The sequence below is a fragment of the Alexandromys fortis genome, unplaced genomic scaffold (genome assembly GCF_014885135.2).
Source record: "Alexandromys fortis isolate MF-2015 unplaced genomic scaffold, M_Fortis_MF-2015_v1.1 scaffold_319, whole genome shotgun sequence".
Lineage (NCBI taxonomy): Eukaryota > Metazoa > Chordata > Mammalia > Rodentia > Cricetidae > Alexandromys > Alexandromys fortis.
In genome coordinates this window covers 917,674-930,408 of record NW_026068193.1, presented here as the reverse complement: position 1 = coordinate 930,408, position 12,735 = coordinate 917,674, and the positions used below count along the sequence as shown (strand labels likewise).

The window sequence follows — 12,735 nt, the reverse complement described above, 5'->3', positions numbered from 1 at the left end:
GAGAGAGAGAGAGAGAGAGAGAGAGAGAGAGAGAGAGAGAGAAAGGAAGTGAGAGAGTGAGAAAAAAAGAGAAAGAGAAAGATGCAATACTGAAGACTGAACCACCTACAACCTGGCATATGCTAGGGAAACACTCTATCCATATCCCCAGCCCATATCCCTAACCCAGGCAGGCTAGCATTAAACTCTCAGTCTTCCTGCCTTAATCTGTAGAGGGCTAGATTTACAGGCCTTTGCCACCAGACCTTATTAGCTATCTAGCTACCTCTTGAAAGGTAGTTAGATTTTTTTGCTGTTGAAAATGAAACATTACACTAATATAAGTTCATAGAGATAAGATTGCTGGTCTAAATCCTCAAACCTTTTCCTCACTTGACTTTTCTAGCTACCTGGTGTTCAACATCATCCCCACGTTGGCTGACATCATTATTGGCATCATCTACTTCAGCATGTTCTTCAATGCCTGGTTTGGCCTCATTGTGTTCCTGTGTATGAGTCTTTACCTCAGTGAGTGCTGCCTGGGGAAACTGTCTCCCTGAACTGTGTAGGGTGTTCCTTGATCATGAACCCTATCCCCATTCACCTTAAGGATTGGCAGGCTTGATTAGGCTCTGTTTACTCCTGGTACAATGGGAAGGTCTACTCCCCTGTCGAGGTTGAATCTTAATTCAACCTAGATGAAAACCAGGGAAAGGCGTGTATGTCATTGTGTGACATATTTACTGTGGGTCCTCACTGTGTGACCGGTCAAGGAAAAACTCTGTAGCACAATGCATCTTCTTCCCATGTACTCATCAAAAGCATTTTCTACATGAAACTTTACAAGACTACAAAGATACCTTGCATGCAACTCCTTTCCTTGGTGAAGATCTCTCTCTGGGTCTGGGTCCCTGGGTGCTGGCATAGATTTGGTAGGTGTGGCACAGGGCATGGATATCTATATTTGGTCTCAGCTGTTGGGGATGATGTCTTGTTCTCCCACCCCCCCCACGTCATCCTCCTCTAGTACTGACTATTGTGGTCACTGAATGGAGAGCCAAGTTTCGCCGTAGTATGAACACACAGGAAAACGTCACCAGGGCACGAGCAGTGGACTCTCTGCTAAACTTTGAGACGGTAACAGAGGCCCCGAGATGGTGGTGGGAAGCAATGAGAAGTGGGTGAGCATGGCTGGGACCATAAAATGATAAAGGATCTGGAGGGGATATTAGAAATTGGGAAGAATATTGGGTGGTGGCAGCGCACACCTTTAATCCCAGCACTCGGGAGGCAGAGGCAGGTGGATCACCATGAGTCCAAAGTCAGCTTGGTCTAACAGAGTAAGTTCCAGGATAGCCAGGACTACACAGAGAAACCTTGCCTCAAAAAGCCAAGAAACAAAAATAAAATAAATTTAGACACTGGGAAGAAAGGATCAGGACTCTGGAGGAAATGATCCCACAGTTCTGTGCTGTGTGACTCCCCCAGGTGAAGTACTACAATGCTGAGGGTTATGAAGTAGAACGCTATCGAGAGGCCATCATCAAGTATCAGGTGAGGATACTCATGTGCGCTGTCCTGTGTTATTGCCAGGGCAGAGAAGAGTGAAATCCAGAGGTAACGTTGAAGGTGTTTAGACCCCGATTGGGATTTGGTGGTGGTTGTCCCACAAGCCATTTCTTCCTCCTGTTTTTGTTTGTTGTCCCTAGAGTTTGGAGTGGAAGTCAAATGCTTCTCTGGTTGTACTGAATCAGACCCAGAACTTGGTGATTGGGCTTGGGCTCCTTGCTGGCTCCTTGCTTTGTGCATACTTCGTCAGTGAGCAGAAGCTGCAGGTGAGGCAGACTCATAAGAGAAAAGGTATAGCCGGGCGGTGTTGGCGCACGCCTTTAATCCCAGCACTCAGCACTCGGGAGGCAGAGGCAGGCGGATCTTTGTGAGTTCGAGACCAGCCTGGTCTACAGAGCTAGTTCCAGGACAGGCTCCAAAGCCACAGAGAAACCCTGTCTCGAAAAACCAAAAAAAAAAAAAAAAAAAAAAAAAAAAGAGAAAAGGTATAGGACAAAGAGGGGCCCCACGGGCCATGTGTGAGCCGCTAGGCTCCTGGATGGGATATGGACAAAGTGACTGCAGGCTTCCTGTGACACCCTTGCCTCTCGGGGTCTCTTACAGGTCGGGGACTTCGTGCTCTTCGGCACCTACATCACTCAACTGTACATGCCTCTCAACTGGTTTGGCACCTACTACAGGTAACCTGACCACTGCCTTCATCTGCAGGGTGCACTGCTCCCTCTCAGTTCTTGAGGGAGCCCCAGCCTTCATTCTTTTTGCAGGATGATCCAGACTAACTTCATTGACATGGAGAACATGTTTGACTTGCTGAAAGAAGAAACGGAAGTGAGTAGAGGGAGGAGTAAGACAGGGCAGGGGCCGGTTCTTTGTCTGGGAATCCCAGGCCAGTGATGGGAGCACATGTTGCTGTGTTCTTCAGGTGAAGGATCTTCCTGGAGCAGGGCCCCTTCGTTTTCATAAGGGCCAGATTGAGTTTGAAAATGTACACTTCAGCTACGCCGATGGGTGAGCCTTGTCTTTTTGTTTTCTTTCCTCCTTATCTGTTGGTACACCACCTTCCTGCCCTTCATCCTGCTCTGAACCCCAGCTTTGCAATCCACCAATGCAGTATAGGGGACTGAGAGCTCCTAGACAGGAGAGGGTAAGGACCATCAGTAGCTCTGGGAAGGGAGAATCTGTCTACTAGTGTATGATTCAGTAGATCCACCGCTGAATCCACCATTCTTTCTTGCAGACGAGAGACCTTGCAGGATGTGTCCTTCACTGTGATGCCTGGACAGACAGTGGCTTTGGTGAGGGGAGACCTAGCTACTTGACCCGAATTCCTTGAGTTTCATTCAGTACTGATGATAGTTCATCATGACCCTAACTAGGCATTTAGAGCCTGATTGTAACAGACAACAACATTGAATGTAGCAGCCTTCCTGGATCTTGGTGGCCTTTTAAAGAGGGAGCCTTAAAAGCCAGAGAACCTGAGAATTGTCTTTCCATATTTCCAATGTAACAGGTGGGGCCATCTGGGGCAGGAAAGAGCACAATTTTACGCCTGCTATTTCGCTTCTATGATATCAACTCTGGCTGTATCCGCATAGATGGACAGGACATTTCACAGGTGAGGTTGCCTTGGAGAAGACTGATCTCGGGATCAATGGAAGAACAGCAAGGGGTAGGCATGCAAAAAAGCTAGGCCTTGTATGGTCTGATGGTGCTAGTCTGGGATCCCAGGATGGAGGATAGCTTGGTTAAGCTCTGCCAGAGCTACAAAGGAGTTCAAGGCCAGCCTGAGTAACTCATCCAGACCCTGTCTTCAAGTGAAAGGGGGATAGAGGGGCTGGAGCTTAGTAACCTAGCCAAGGCTCCCAGGCCTACTCACTAGACCTCCAAAAATATAAGAACCTGAGCCTTCTTAAGTGCCATGTGACCAACAGGCACCCAGGGAAGTCATCACAAGGACAGTGTGCCATGGGAGGTCTGCATGTCTGTCTGTGGAGAGGCAGAAGCCATGTTTTCTGTTCATGAATGGAGAGGATTGGGAGACATTGCGTGATTTGCCCACCCAGCTAGGATTTGTGGTAGCCATGGTGGGAATCTTTCCCTAGACAGCTTATCCCCAGTGCTTCCTAGAAGCCTGAAGGGATCTCACAGGACAGGGTATTTTTGGTCTCAGGTGACACAGATCTCTCTCCGGTCTCACATTGGAGTTGTGCCCCAAGACACTGTCCTCTTCAATGACACTATCGCCAACAATATCCGCTATGGTCGTGTCACAGCCGGGGACAGTGAGGTAGAGGCTGCTGCTCAGGCTGCAGGCATTCATGATGCCATCCTGGCTTTCCCTGAAGGTGAGGTCTTTCTCTCTATCCAGTGAAATCCTATTAATCCCTCAAAATTAGCTCCCCCTTTCTTTGCGTAGAAACCAAGGGTATTACATTGATGCGAGGGAGGTGCTTATATCCACAGGGTACGAGACTCAGGTGGGCGAACGGGGACTGAAGCTGAGTGGTGGTGAGAAGCAGCGAGTGGCCATTGCCCGCACCATTCTTAAGGCTCCAGACATAATTCTGCTGGACGAGGTGAGGCAGGCCCCAACACTCGCCTGTCATCTTTCCATCTATGCCCAAGCCACGCCCTGAGCAGTTCCCTACTTTGCCAAGGTATCACCAGTACATTTTTACCAAAATCCTATGCAGCAGTTCATGAACCCCCAAAGTGTTCTTGAGACCTCCACCAGACACCTGCATCCTCCTCTCCTTGACTCTCTGGGTAGCATAACCGTCTCACCCACACTCTTTCCTTAGGCGACATCAGCACTTGATACATCTAATGAGAGAGCCATCCAGGCCTCTCTGGCCAAAGTCTGCACCAACCGCACCACTATCGTAGTAGCACACAGGTACAGGACTGCAGGGCTCGTGTGACTGGCACTGTGGACCACTTTGGATGGGGGGTAGTAGGTAACTGATGTCTGACTTCTCAGGCTCTCAACTGTGGTCAATGCTGACCAAATTCTTGTCATCAAGGACGGCTGCATCATAGAGAGAGGAAGGTGAGCCATGGATGAGCAGGGTGGAGGCTCCTGGAGAGCGTCTCTGTTTACTTCCTCTGCTCTCTTTGAGATTGGGGTGAAACCCATGGCTTTATCATCCCAGGCACGAAGCTCTGTTATCCCGAGGTGGCGTGTATGCTGAGATGTGGCAGCTGCAGCAGCAAGGACAAGAAACTGTCTCAGAAGACTCGAAACCTCAGGACACAGCATAGTGACAAAAGTGACCTCTTCCCTTCCAAAAGCTAACTCAGGAGAAAAAGATGTGTTCCCTCTCTGTGGCCTACTTCATCCTGCTATAGGAGTTTGGTGCTCACTGTTGTAAGGGAAAGGGGCCTTCCAGAAAGCACGGTAAGGAAATAAATGGACTGTGCACGGATGGCTGTGGCTTGGTTGTCTGGGGGACCACTGGGCCTCTACCTTTGAGTTGAATGAACATTCCTGACAACACTGGTTATTCTGGGTTGGAGAGGAAAAGAAACACACAGACATACTACTAACTGCCAAAGTCTTTACTCTTCCCAGGCCTCTCTCTGTCCACACATGTGGCAGTCTGGGGGTGGCGGGGAGGGAAGGACAACATAATGAAGGGTCTGGGGATGGAGGTCCCAGACAGAACGGTTTCCTGGCCGCACAAACTTCCTTCCCAGGCTCCATGGAGTGTCCTCCACGTCACTCCTGCTTGTCTCTGCAATCCGGATTTCTCTGTGCTTCCTTTCCTTGGGTACCCTGGAGATGTGAGGGCCACAGTCCTCAGGTGAGCCTCCCTCCCCAAGCCCAGGACCCTAGCACAGGCTGCAGTTGGACGGCTTCAAGCTACGGCTCTGCGCCTGGAGCAAGGAGAGGAGAAGGAGGAGATAGTGTAAAGTCCAGACAGGAGAGGGAAGGCCCTGTGTCAGGGCTCAGCATGAACTGGCATCACCGGAGGGAAGCTAAGAGATCAACCGTACCAATCCTCTCCACACCTGGGAGGGAGCAACCCTAACTTCTCATCCCCAACAGGACCTCATACCTGCTGCTGTTGGTATTCTGCCTCACTGGCTGACAGTGCCTGTGCTAGTGCCAAGTCCTCTTCCTCCTGAGAACTGAGAAGGGAAGAAGTTTACGACAGTAATACCTAGGGTCTGAGGTTTAATCTGTTCAGTATCATGTTCAGTACCTCTTGAGTGAGATCTCAATCTTTACTATAACAGGGTTTGGATATTAATATCGTTGTCATTGGCAGAGAGAAAACCAAGGCCTTTGGGGATATTTCATCTAATCTGGAAACCAAGTTTTTAGCTAGTGTAGTGGGTTGGAGTGGTCCCACCTCCATCCTTCCAAACAAAATCTTGCCCTCATTCAGAGTAGGTACCTTGGGACCTGGGGTTTAGCTTCTGCGAGGGATAGCTCCAGGGCACGCTGCAGAGCCTCATCCTCACTCTGCAAAGGGAAAAAAAGAAAAAAAAAAAACCACCAGTTTCCTTGGACTTTACGCAGATTTACTCTATCTATCCAACCTTTTCCTGACTCACCATTCCGTTCTGCAAAGTAATCACTGGAGGGGATGTCCGGCGTGGGAACTGGGATGTGGCTCTACGGCAGACATTAAACAGACTGTGGTTAGAGATATAAAGGGGTTAAAAGGAGGAGAGGAGAAACAGGTGGACCTACCTGCTGGGAGAGGACGAGGAAGGTAAGGTCCGACTTGGACTGGGGACAGTGCTTGTGGAAGCCAGACCTTGTGCTCTGGAGATAGCAGCAAGCCTGTGGGAAGAAGACAGTCTAACACCTCCCAGGATGAGCTTTGGAAGTCAAGAGGGTAGTTCCTCTAAGCACTCTACAAAACCATATACTTTGAAAAGGAGTTAAATTGGGTCTAATTTTGTATGTGGTCTATAATTTCACCTACCTGGAAGGCTCAAACAGGAAAACTGAAAACTGTATAGGGCAGAGTGAGTTCAATGACAGCCTGGGAAACTTAGTGGACTCTTGCTTGTCTCAAAGAAATATAGATCCTGGAGTAATGTATGCTATAATCTTAGAACTTGACATCTGCGGCAGGAGGATGGCCACAAGTTTGAAGCCACCCTGGACTAAGAAGTGAAACCTCCCAAACAACAGAGGGCCAAGGCTCAGTGGTGTGTGCAGTGCAAGGGCATAGGCTCAATCCAGAAACAAAAAGGGGAAAAGCAGAAAGAAAGACTCCTTTGGTCAAGGCAGACATGGCTGAAGCAAAGCAAGCAGAGTACTTGGCAATTACCCTGCCCGGCTGGTCACATGACCCTCTCCAGAGCAATCATGGTCCAGTGGGTGACGGTGCTTGATGCAGAAGTTTCGGCCACATTGGTCACAGGTCAGTTTCATCATCTCCCTCTGCCGGCAGCCAGAACGTTCACACTTATTGGTGAAGATCTGAGACGAAGCACCGTTTGTTATTTATGAAACTCTTTTTCTCCTTTAGCCCCATGAAGCTAGCCTATAGGTTTGCAGACATCGGTATTCGAAATTGGGGTGTCTATCACTAATCCTTCTATTAATTATTTACCTTGCGTTTTTGCTGCGCGGGATCAGAACGGCAGTCTCTGTCAATGTGCTCTCCCACTGCCCGGTCAGGAGGCTCCCCTCTGGCCACAGGCACAGGCACATTACAGAGGGGGCACACAGGTACCTGGATATCCTATAGTCAAGGGGCAGGAATCAGTCTGACAGCCAGCCAACCTCTTAAAGAACCTGGACATACCACTCACAAATACACTAGAAAACAAAGTTTCCCAGTACCAAGGCTTAGAAACAAAACAACTAAGAGTGGAAATAAAAGGTAGACAGATGCCTGAAAGCATCTGCTACTGCTCTCCTCTCATTACAACCCACCCCCTTTCACCCTCAAGACCGCCCCCTCACCTTTTGGTAAGCCGATCCACAGTGATGCTGGGCGTAGGCCACATGGTCTGCACAGAAGATGCCGGAGCAGGCATCACACTTGAGTGGCAAAAAATCTACAAGAATGGGTTGGATTGCAAGTTCAAAGGCAAACTAACCTGACTGTCCTTTCCCCTAGCTTAAGGCTGCTACTCTGGTAGGAAAAACTCCGCCCTATTTGCCGCACACTGCATCCCTTCCACAGGTCACCATCTCTTTGACCACGCCCCTTGGCCTCCGCCCCCAACTTCGAGCCCCGCCCTCCGGGCCCTGCCAGCTCCAGGGCCCACCCTGCCCGCCCCACCTGCAGTCCCCAGCCCCGGCCGCCCGGCCCCGCCCCCCGCGCGCTCCGCCCCTCACCCAAGCGCTGACAGCTCTGCTCGGAACAGTGAGCCCCGAGGTCCGGAAACTCCATCGCCGGAGCGTGCGGAGCCTGCTGCGGGGAAGAAGCGAGCGCTCAGCGTGCCGAGGACTCCCGGTCCGCAACCCAGTAACTCCGGGGGGGCTCCCTGCCCCGCCCCTTCCTCTCCCCCGCCCAGCACAGGTTACCGAAGCCTGGGCGCCTGCCGGCCCGCGGCCCCTACTCCTCCTCCCGAGGGCGCGCGCACACTGACGTCATCGCGTTGGGCGGGCCGGTTCCGGGAGGCAGTGAGTTGCAGGCGGAGAATCCCAGGAGAGTTGAGCCACGCCTGGAATCAGGCGTCCTTGGAGCTGGTGTAGCTCTTAGAAGAGCGAAATGACCTGTGAAGGCGAAGATGGGCGTATCGGTGAACAGGGGTGGTTTGGAGACAGTTCTGTCTTTGGTCTGCTTCTCACTGCGTTCCTTTTCCCTGGCCATTTCTCAAGCCCATCGCAAGTGACAGCTACTGTGTTTCTCTGTGGTGCGGGTTCCTCTCCAGGTTTTAGGTTTGATGTCCATCCTTTAAGGCATCTCTGGCCCTTGTCAGGCCTAGTCACACCTGCTTTGTCATCGCCTTCCTTCCATTCCAGCTCCTTGAAATCAACTGGTCAACAGACTGGCCCACTGGCTTGGTAGATAACGAACGTCTTTAATCTCAACACTTGGAAGGCAGATAGATGCAGGTGGAACTCTGTGAGTTTGATGCCACAACTTCGGAGAGCTACCGTCTGACTTACGGGGGGGGGGGGCAGGGGGGAGACAGAAATTAAAATATGAGGTCATGGACCAGGTCTACCTCGTTTTGTGTTGAGTCCCAGCACCTAACTACCTACTTAGAATCCAGTGGTCTCAGGTGTCCTGTGAAGCCTAATCACCTACAAAGCTAGTTTAAAGTAGATTCCTGGGTCCTAGAACTTCTGGTTCAGTGGGAAGCTCCTGAAGGAATGTTAATACAGATCTCTCATATATCTTTATCTCATTTTGAAAAACATTAGCCTCTCTAGTATGGAAGTCATAAAACTAGTGACCACCCTTAGAAACCACAGACTAAGATGTTCCCGGTTCTTTTGCTTCTCATGTGGCTTCTCCTACTTGGGACTGGAGGTCAGTCTGTCTTCCCATAGGTGTAGGCAACAAGTAAACAGGTGAAGTAAAGACAGTTTCTCCCTCTCAACCTTTCCCATGTCTTCCAACTTTGGTGTTCATTGTGTCTATTTCTTGGACCCTCACAGCTCTAAGGCCAGTAGAAATTAAGACTGTTTTTCCTGGCTATCTCAGGTAGAAGCCCTATTCTCAGCTCTCACTGTACCCAATCACCATGACATGGGTCATCTCCCAACCTATGTGCCTGCCACACCTATATGCTTGTTGACTGAGCTCCAGAGGCCTTACAAAAATGCCCTGAGACAGACATGCTGAGGCTAGGCAAGCCACTAAGGTTCACAGGAACTGCCTGCTTCAGGAAAAGCTGACTTTAAAAATGGGCAGGGCAGGTATGGCATAGGGCTTCTGGAGCACCTGCTACATATGGCCAATCAGATCCTTGTTGAGAATCAAGGTCGAGAGAATCAGTGTTCATAATAAAGTTGGTCTGTAACATATAACATATGTTTTTTGTTTTTTTTTTTTTTTTGGTTTGGTTTGGATTGGATTTTTTTTTTTTTTTGAGACAGGCTTTCCCATAGCTTTGGAGTGTGTACTGGAACTGGCTTCATAGACCAGGCTGGCCTTACACTCTCAGAACTACCCCCCTCCCCGCTTCCCCTGTGCTGGGATTAAAGCCTTGTGACACCACCGCCCAGTACTAGGCCTTTTAAAATTCCTTTTGTTTTGTAAAAGATGCTTTTGTTCACGTTAATTTGAGCAGCTGTTTAAGGCTTTGTCAAAAATTTCTGGTCCTTGCCTTTAGTCCCAGCACTCAGGAAGCAGAGGCAGGCGGATCTCTGTGAGTTCGAGACCAACCTGGCATACAGAGCGAGCTCTTGGACAGGCTCCAAAGATACAGAGAAACCCTGTCTCAAAAAAGAAAAAAAATTGATATGTGAAATATCTATGTTTAAGATAGAAGTCCTCTGACTTCTTCATTTTTAGCTAAAGAGCAGAAAAGAGATAACACGGGCCAGTGAGTTGGCTCAGCCAGTGAAGGTACTTGCTGCTGCCAAGCTTGATGACTGAATTCAATCCTCAGGACCCACTTGCTGGAAGGAGAGAGCAGAGTCTGAAAAGCTGTCCTCTGCCCTCCACATGTGTGCTGTAGCACTGCTGTGTGCACAGCACAACACCACACTGGAAAAATGTAAACATTTTAGTTAAACAAAAAAGACGTAAAGTCAGGCCTGGGGGCACATAATCCCAGCACTCAAAAGGCAGAGGCAGATGGATCTCTGAGGCTAAGGCCAGCCTGGTCTATAAATCAAGTTCTAGGACAGCCAAGGACACAGAGAAATCATGTCTGGAAAAAAAAAAGACATAGGTGGGAAATGGGTTAAACTGCTACAACATACTCCAGCAGCAGCAGAAACAAGAACTTTAATTTCTTGCTTGTATAATCCTGAACCAGTATGACAGAAGTCCCAGTTCCTCCGAATCTGTTGCTCTACCCCTCTAAGGTGCTGCCTCAATCCATGAGTCTCCAAATAAGTCCTTACTTCAGGGAACAGAGTATGGGAAAAGGATGGCATACCTCTGCCATTTGAGGGCCCGACCCCAGTCAGCTTGTATCATTTCTGGACACTTTACATTGACTAGCACTTAGTCACATGACCATCCTTGGCTCCAGGGGAGCTGGAAAATGTCGGTGGACCAGATAAAACTTCAGGAAGAATAGATGTTTGTGCAACACTTGGAGTCACAAAGGGAACTAAGGAAGACTTTTCCGGTATTGCGAACATGCTAAACTTGAAGTAATGAAGCAAATGTTAGATTGTGTAAGACTTCTGTCTTGGCTTATGAATTTTGATCTGGAGAACAAGAGGATTGAGTATAACTTTGTCAATAATTTTTTAAAATATTTATTTATTTATTTATTGTGTATACAATATTCTGTCTGTGTGTGTCTGCAGGCCAGAAGAGGGCACTGGACCTCATTACAGATGGTTGTGAGCCACCATGTGGTTGCCGGGAATTGAACTCAGGACCTTTGGAAGAGCAGGCAATGCTCTTAACCACTGAGCCATCTCTCCAGCCCCATACTTTGTCAATAATTGTGACGTGGCTCTGTTGGTTGTCCAATATCTACTTCCAAATTCCCTTTTTAAAGACAAAACTTAGTCACTATATTACTGAACAGTTGTGTTTTGTTTTGTTTGAGACAGGTTTTCTCTGTGTAACAGCTGTGGCTGTCCTGGAACTTGATTGGGCTGGCCTCAAACTCACAAGAGATTCACCTGCCTTTGCCTCCCGTGGTGTGTGCTACGACCAATTGGCTAGTCTGGAAGTAGATGTATTTTGTTTTGTTTCTTTGGTGGCACAAACCTTTAACCCCAGCACATGGATGCAGAGGTAGGATGATCACTGTGGGTTCAGGCCAGTCCGGTCCACATAGTGAGTTGTGGGCCAACCAAGGCTACATAGTAAGACTCGGTCTCAAAAGGGATTGGGGAGGATAAAAACCATGTTTGCCAGGTGGTTGGGGCCCAAGCCTTTAATCCCAGCACTTGGGAGGCAAAGACAGGCAGATGGCTTTGAGATGGGGGCCTGCTTGGTCTACAGAGCTAGTGCCAGGACAGCCAGAGCTACACAGAGAAACCCTGCCTCAAAAAAACAAAACAAATAAATAGATGGATAAAATTAAAAAGAAAAATATTAAAATATGTTTTACCCAGTGTTGTGACCCACTCCTATGATCTCAGCACTTGGGGCTGGAACTGTGATGACTGAAGTCAGCAGTGAATTCAAATAGTGAGACTTTAAAAAAAAAAAAGTAAAGAAAAGACAGGCCTCTAGAGTTCCTGTTAACTTTCAACACATTTTTTTAAAACCCGTTATTTTATATCCGATATGTACATGTATGCATATATATGCGTGTGTGTGTGTGTGTTCTCACACAGATATGCACACAGGCACGAAATTAAGATTTGACCTTATTTTTATTTACTTTCCTATTTATGTTTGATATTCTATTCCATTCTATTCACTTTTTAAAAGACTCTGGTTGTTATATACTATGGATTTTTTTCATCCCACTGTGATGGCTAATTTTGTCAGCTTGACACAAGCTAGCTCTGTGTGAAATGAGGGGACTTCAGCTGAGAACATGCCTCCTTAAGACCCAGCTGTGGGGCAGTCTCTTAATTAGTGATTGATGGAGGGGTGAAACCTATTGTGGATGGTGCTCCCTTGGGCTGGTGCTCCCCTGGGCTGGTGCTCCCCTGGGCTGGTGCTCCCTGGGCTGGTGCTCCCCTGGGCTGGTGGTCCTGGCTTCCAAAAGAAAGCAGGCTGAGCAGCTTCATCTGCTGTCTCCAGTTCCTGCCCTCACTGTTTTTGAAGATACAGAACTGTGAGTGAAATAAGCCCTTTCCTTCCCGAGCTGCTCTGGTCACGGCGGGCGTGTCATCACAGCTGGGGTGGCCCTGACTAAAACACCACCATCCCATGAACAGTCTGCAATCTAAAACTTTCCACCAAGCCAAGGAAACTACCATCTTTCTCTTTGAGCATGGCATGTGTGAAAAATAATTAACTTTTAGACAAACAGAAATGTTGACCACTTTCTTTTTAAAGATGCCACTAGCACCTTTCCAGGGAGCCGCTTCACTTTCTTGGCCGCTCCTAGACATTATAATTTTGATACAGTGTGCTCGACTGACAACCCCTCTGAGGGAAGCAGTTTACCCTGCAC

At 48.6% G+C, this 12,735-nt stretch overlaps 2 protein-coding genes across 5 annotated transcripts in view; one reads left to right on the top strand and one right to left on the bottom strand.

Moving 5' to 3' along the window:
- The window catches only part of Abcb6 (ATP binding cassette subfamily B member 6 (LAN blood group)), a 9,436-nt gene extending 4,463 nt beyond the window's left edge, over window positions 1–4,973 (top strand). Inside the window, exons 6-19 of the mRNA XM_050129600.1 lie at window positions 386–507; window positions 1,007–1,116; window positions 1,468–1,533; window positions 1,689–1,814; window positions 2,152–2,228; window positions 2,313–2,376; window positions 2,471–2,556; window positions 2,786–2,843; window positions 3,059–3,163; window positions 3,719–3,893; window positions 4,012–4,124; window positions 4,350–4,444; window positions 4,529–4,597; window positions 4,701–4,973. Of these exons, the coding sequence (XP_049985557.1) occupies window positions 386–507; window positions 1,007–1,116; window positions 1,468–1,533; window positions 1,689–1,814; window positions 2,152–2,228; window positions 2,313–2,376; window positions 2,471–2,556; window positions 2,786–2,843; window positions 3,059–3,163; window positions 3,719–3,893; window positions 4,012–4,124; window positions 4,350–4,444; window positions 4,529–4,597; window positions 4,701–4,809 (1,375 nt within the window). The 3' untranslated portion in view covers window positions 4,810–4,973. The remainder of the gene's footprint in view (window positions 1–385; window positions 508–1,006; window positions 1,117–1,467; window positions 1,534–1,688; window positions 1,815–2,151; window positions 2,229–2,312; window positions 2,377–2,470; window positions 2,557–2,785; window positions 2,844–3,058; window positions 3,164–3,718; window positions 3,894–4,011; window positions 4,125–4,349; window positions 4,445–4,528; window positions 4,598–4,700) is intronic.
- Window positions 4,974–5,085: 112 nt separating this feature from the next.
- Window positions 5,086–8,151, bottom strand: Zfand2b (zinc finger AN1-type containing 2B). Of its 4 annotated transcripts, none has more exons than XM_050129603.1 (10): window positions 8,045–8,151; window positions 7,856–7,931; window positions 7,478–7,572; window positions 7,122–7,253; window positions 6,837–6,988; window positions 6,248–6,340; window positions 6,109–6,169; window positions 5,949–6,016; window positions 5,607–5,679; window positions 5,086–5,323 (listed from the first exon to the last, which is right to left on the bottom strand). In XM_050129603.1, exons 2-10 carry the CDS (start codon window positions 7,908–7,910, stop codon window positions 5,267–5,269), a joined length of 786 nt encoding a protein of 261 aa, XP_049985560.1. In that variant the 5' UTR covers window positions 7,911–7,931; window positions 8,045–8,151; the 3' UTR covers window positions 5,086–5,266. The 4 variants fall into 4 exon arrangements, with proteins under 4 accessions (XP_049985560.1, XP_049985561.1, XP_049985562.1 ...); XM_050129604.1 differs by having other exon boundaries at window positions 7,856–7,928; window positions 8,045–8,110; XM_050129605.1 differs by lacking the exon at window positions 8,045–8,151 and having other exon boundaries at window positions 5,086–5,424; window positions 7,856–8,038.
- Between the last annotated feature and the right edge of the window lie 4,584 nt (window positions 8,152–12,735).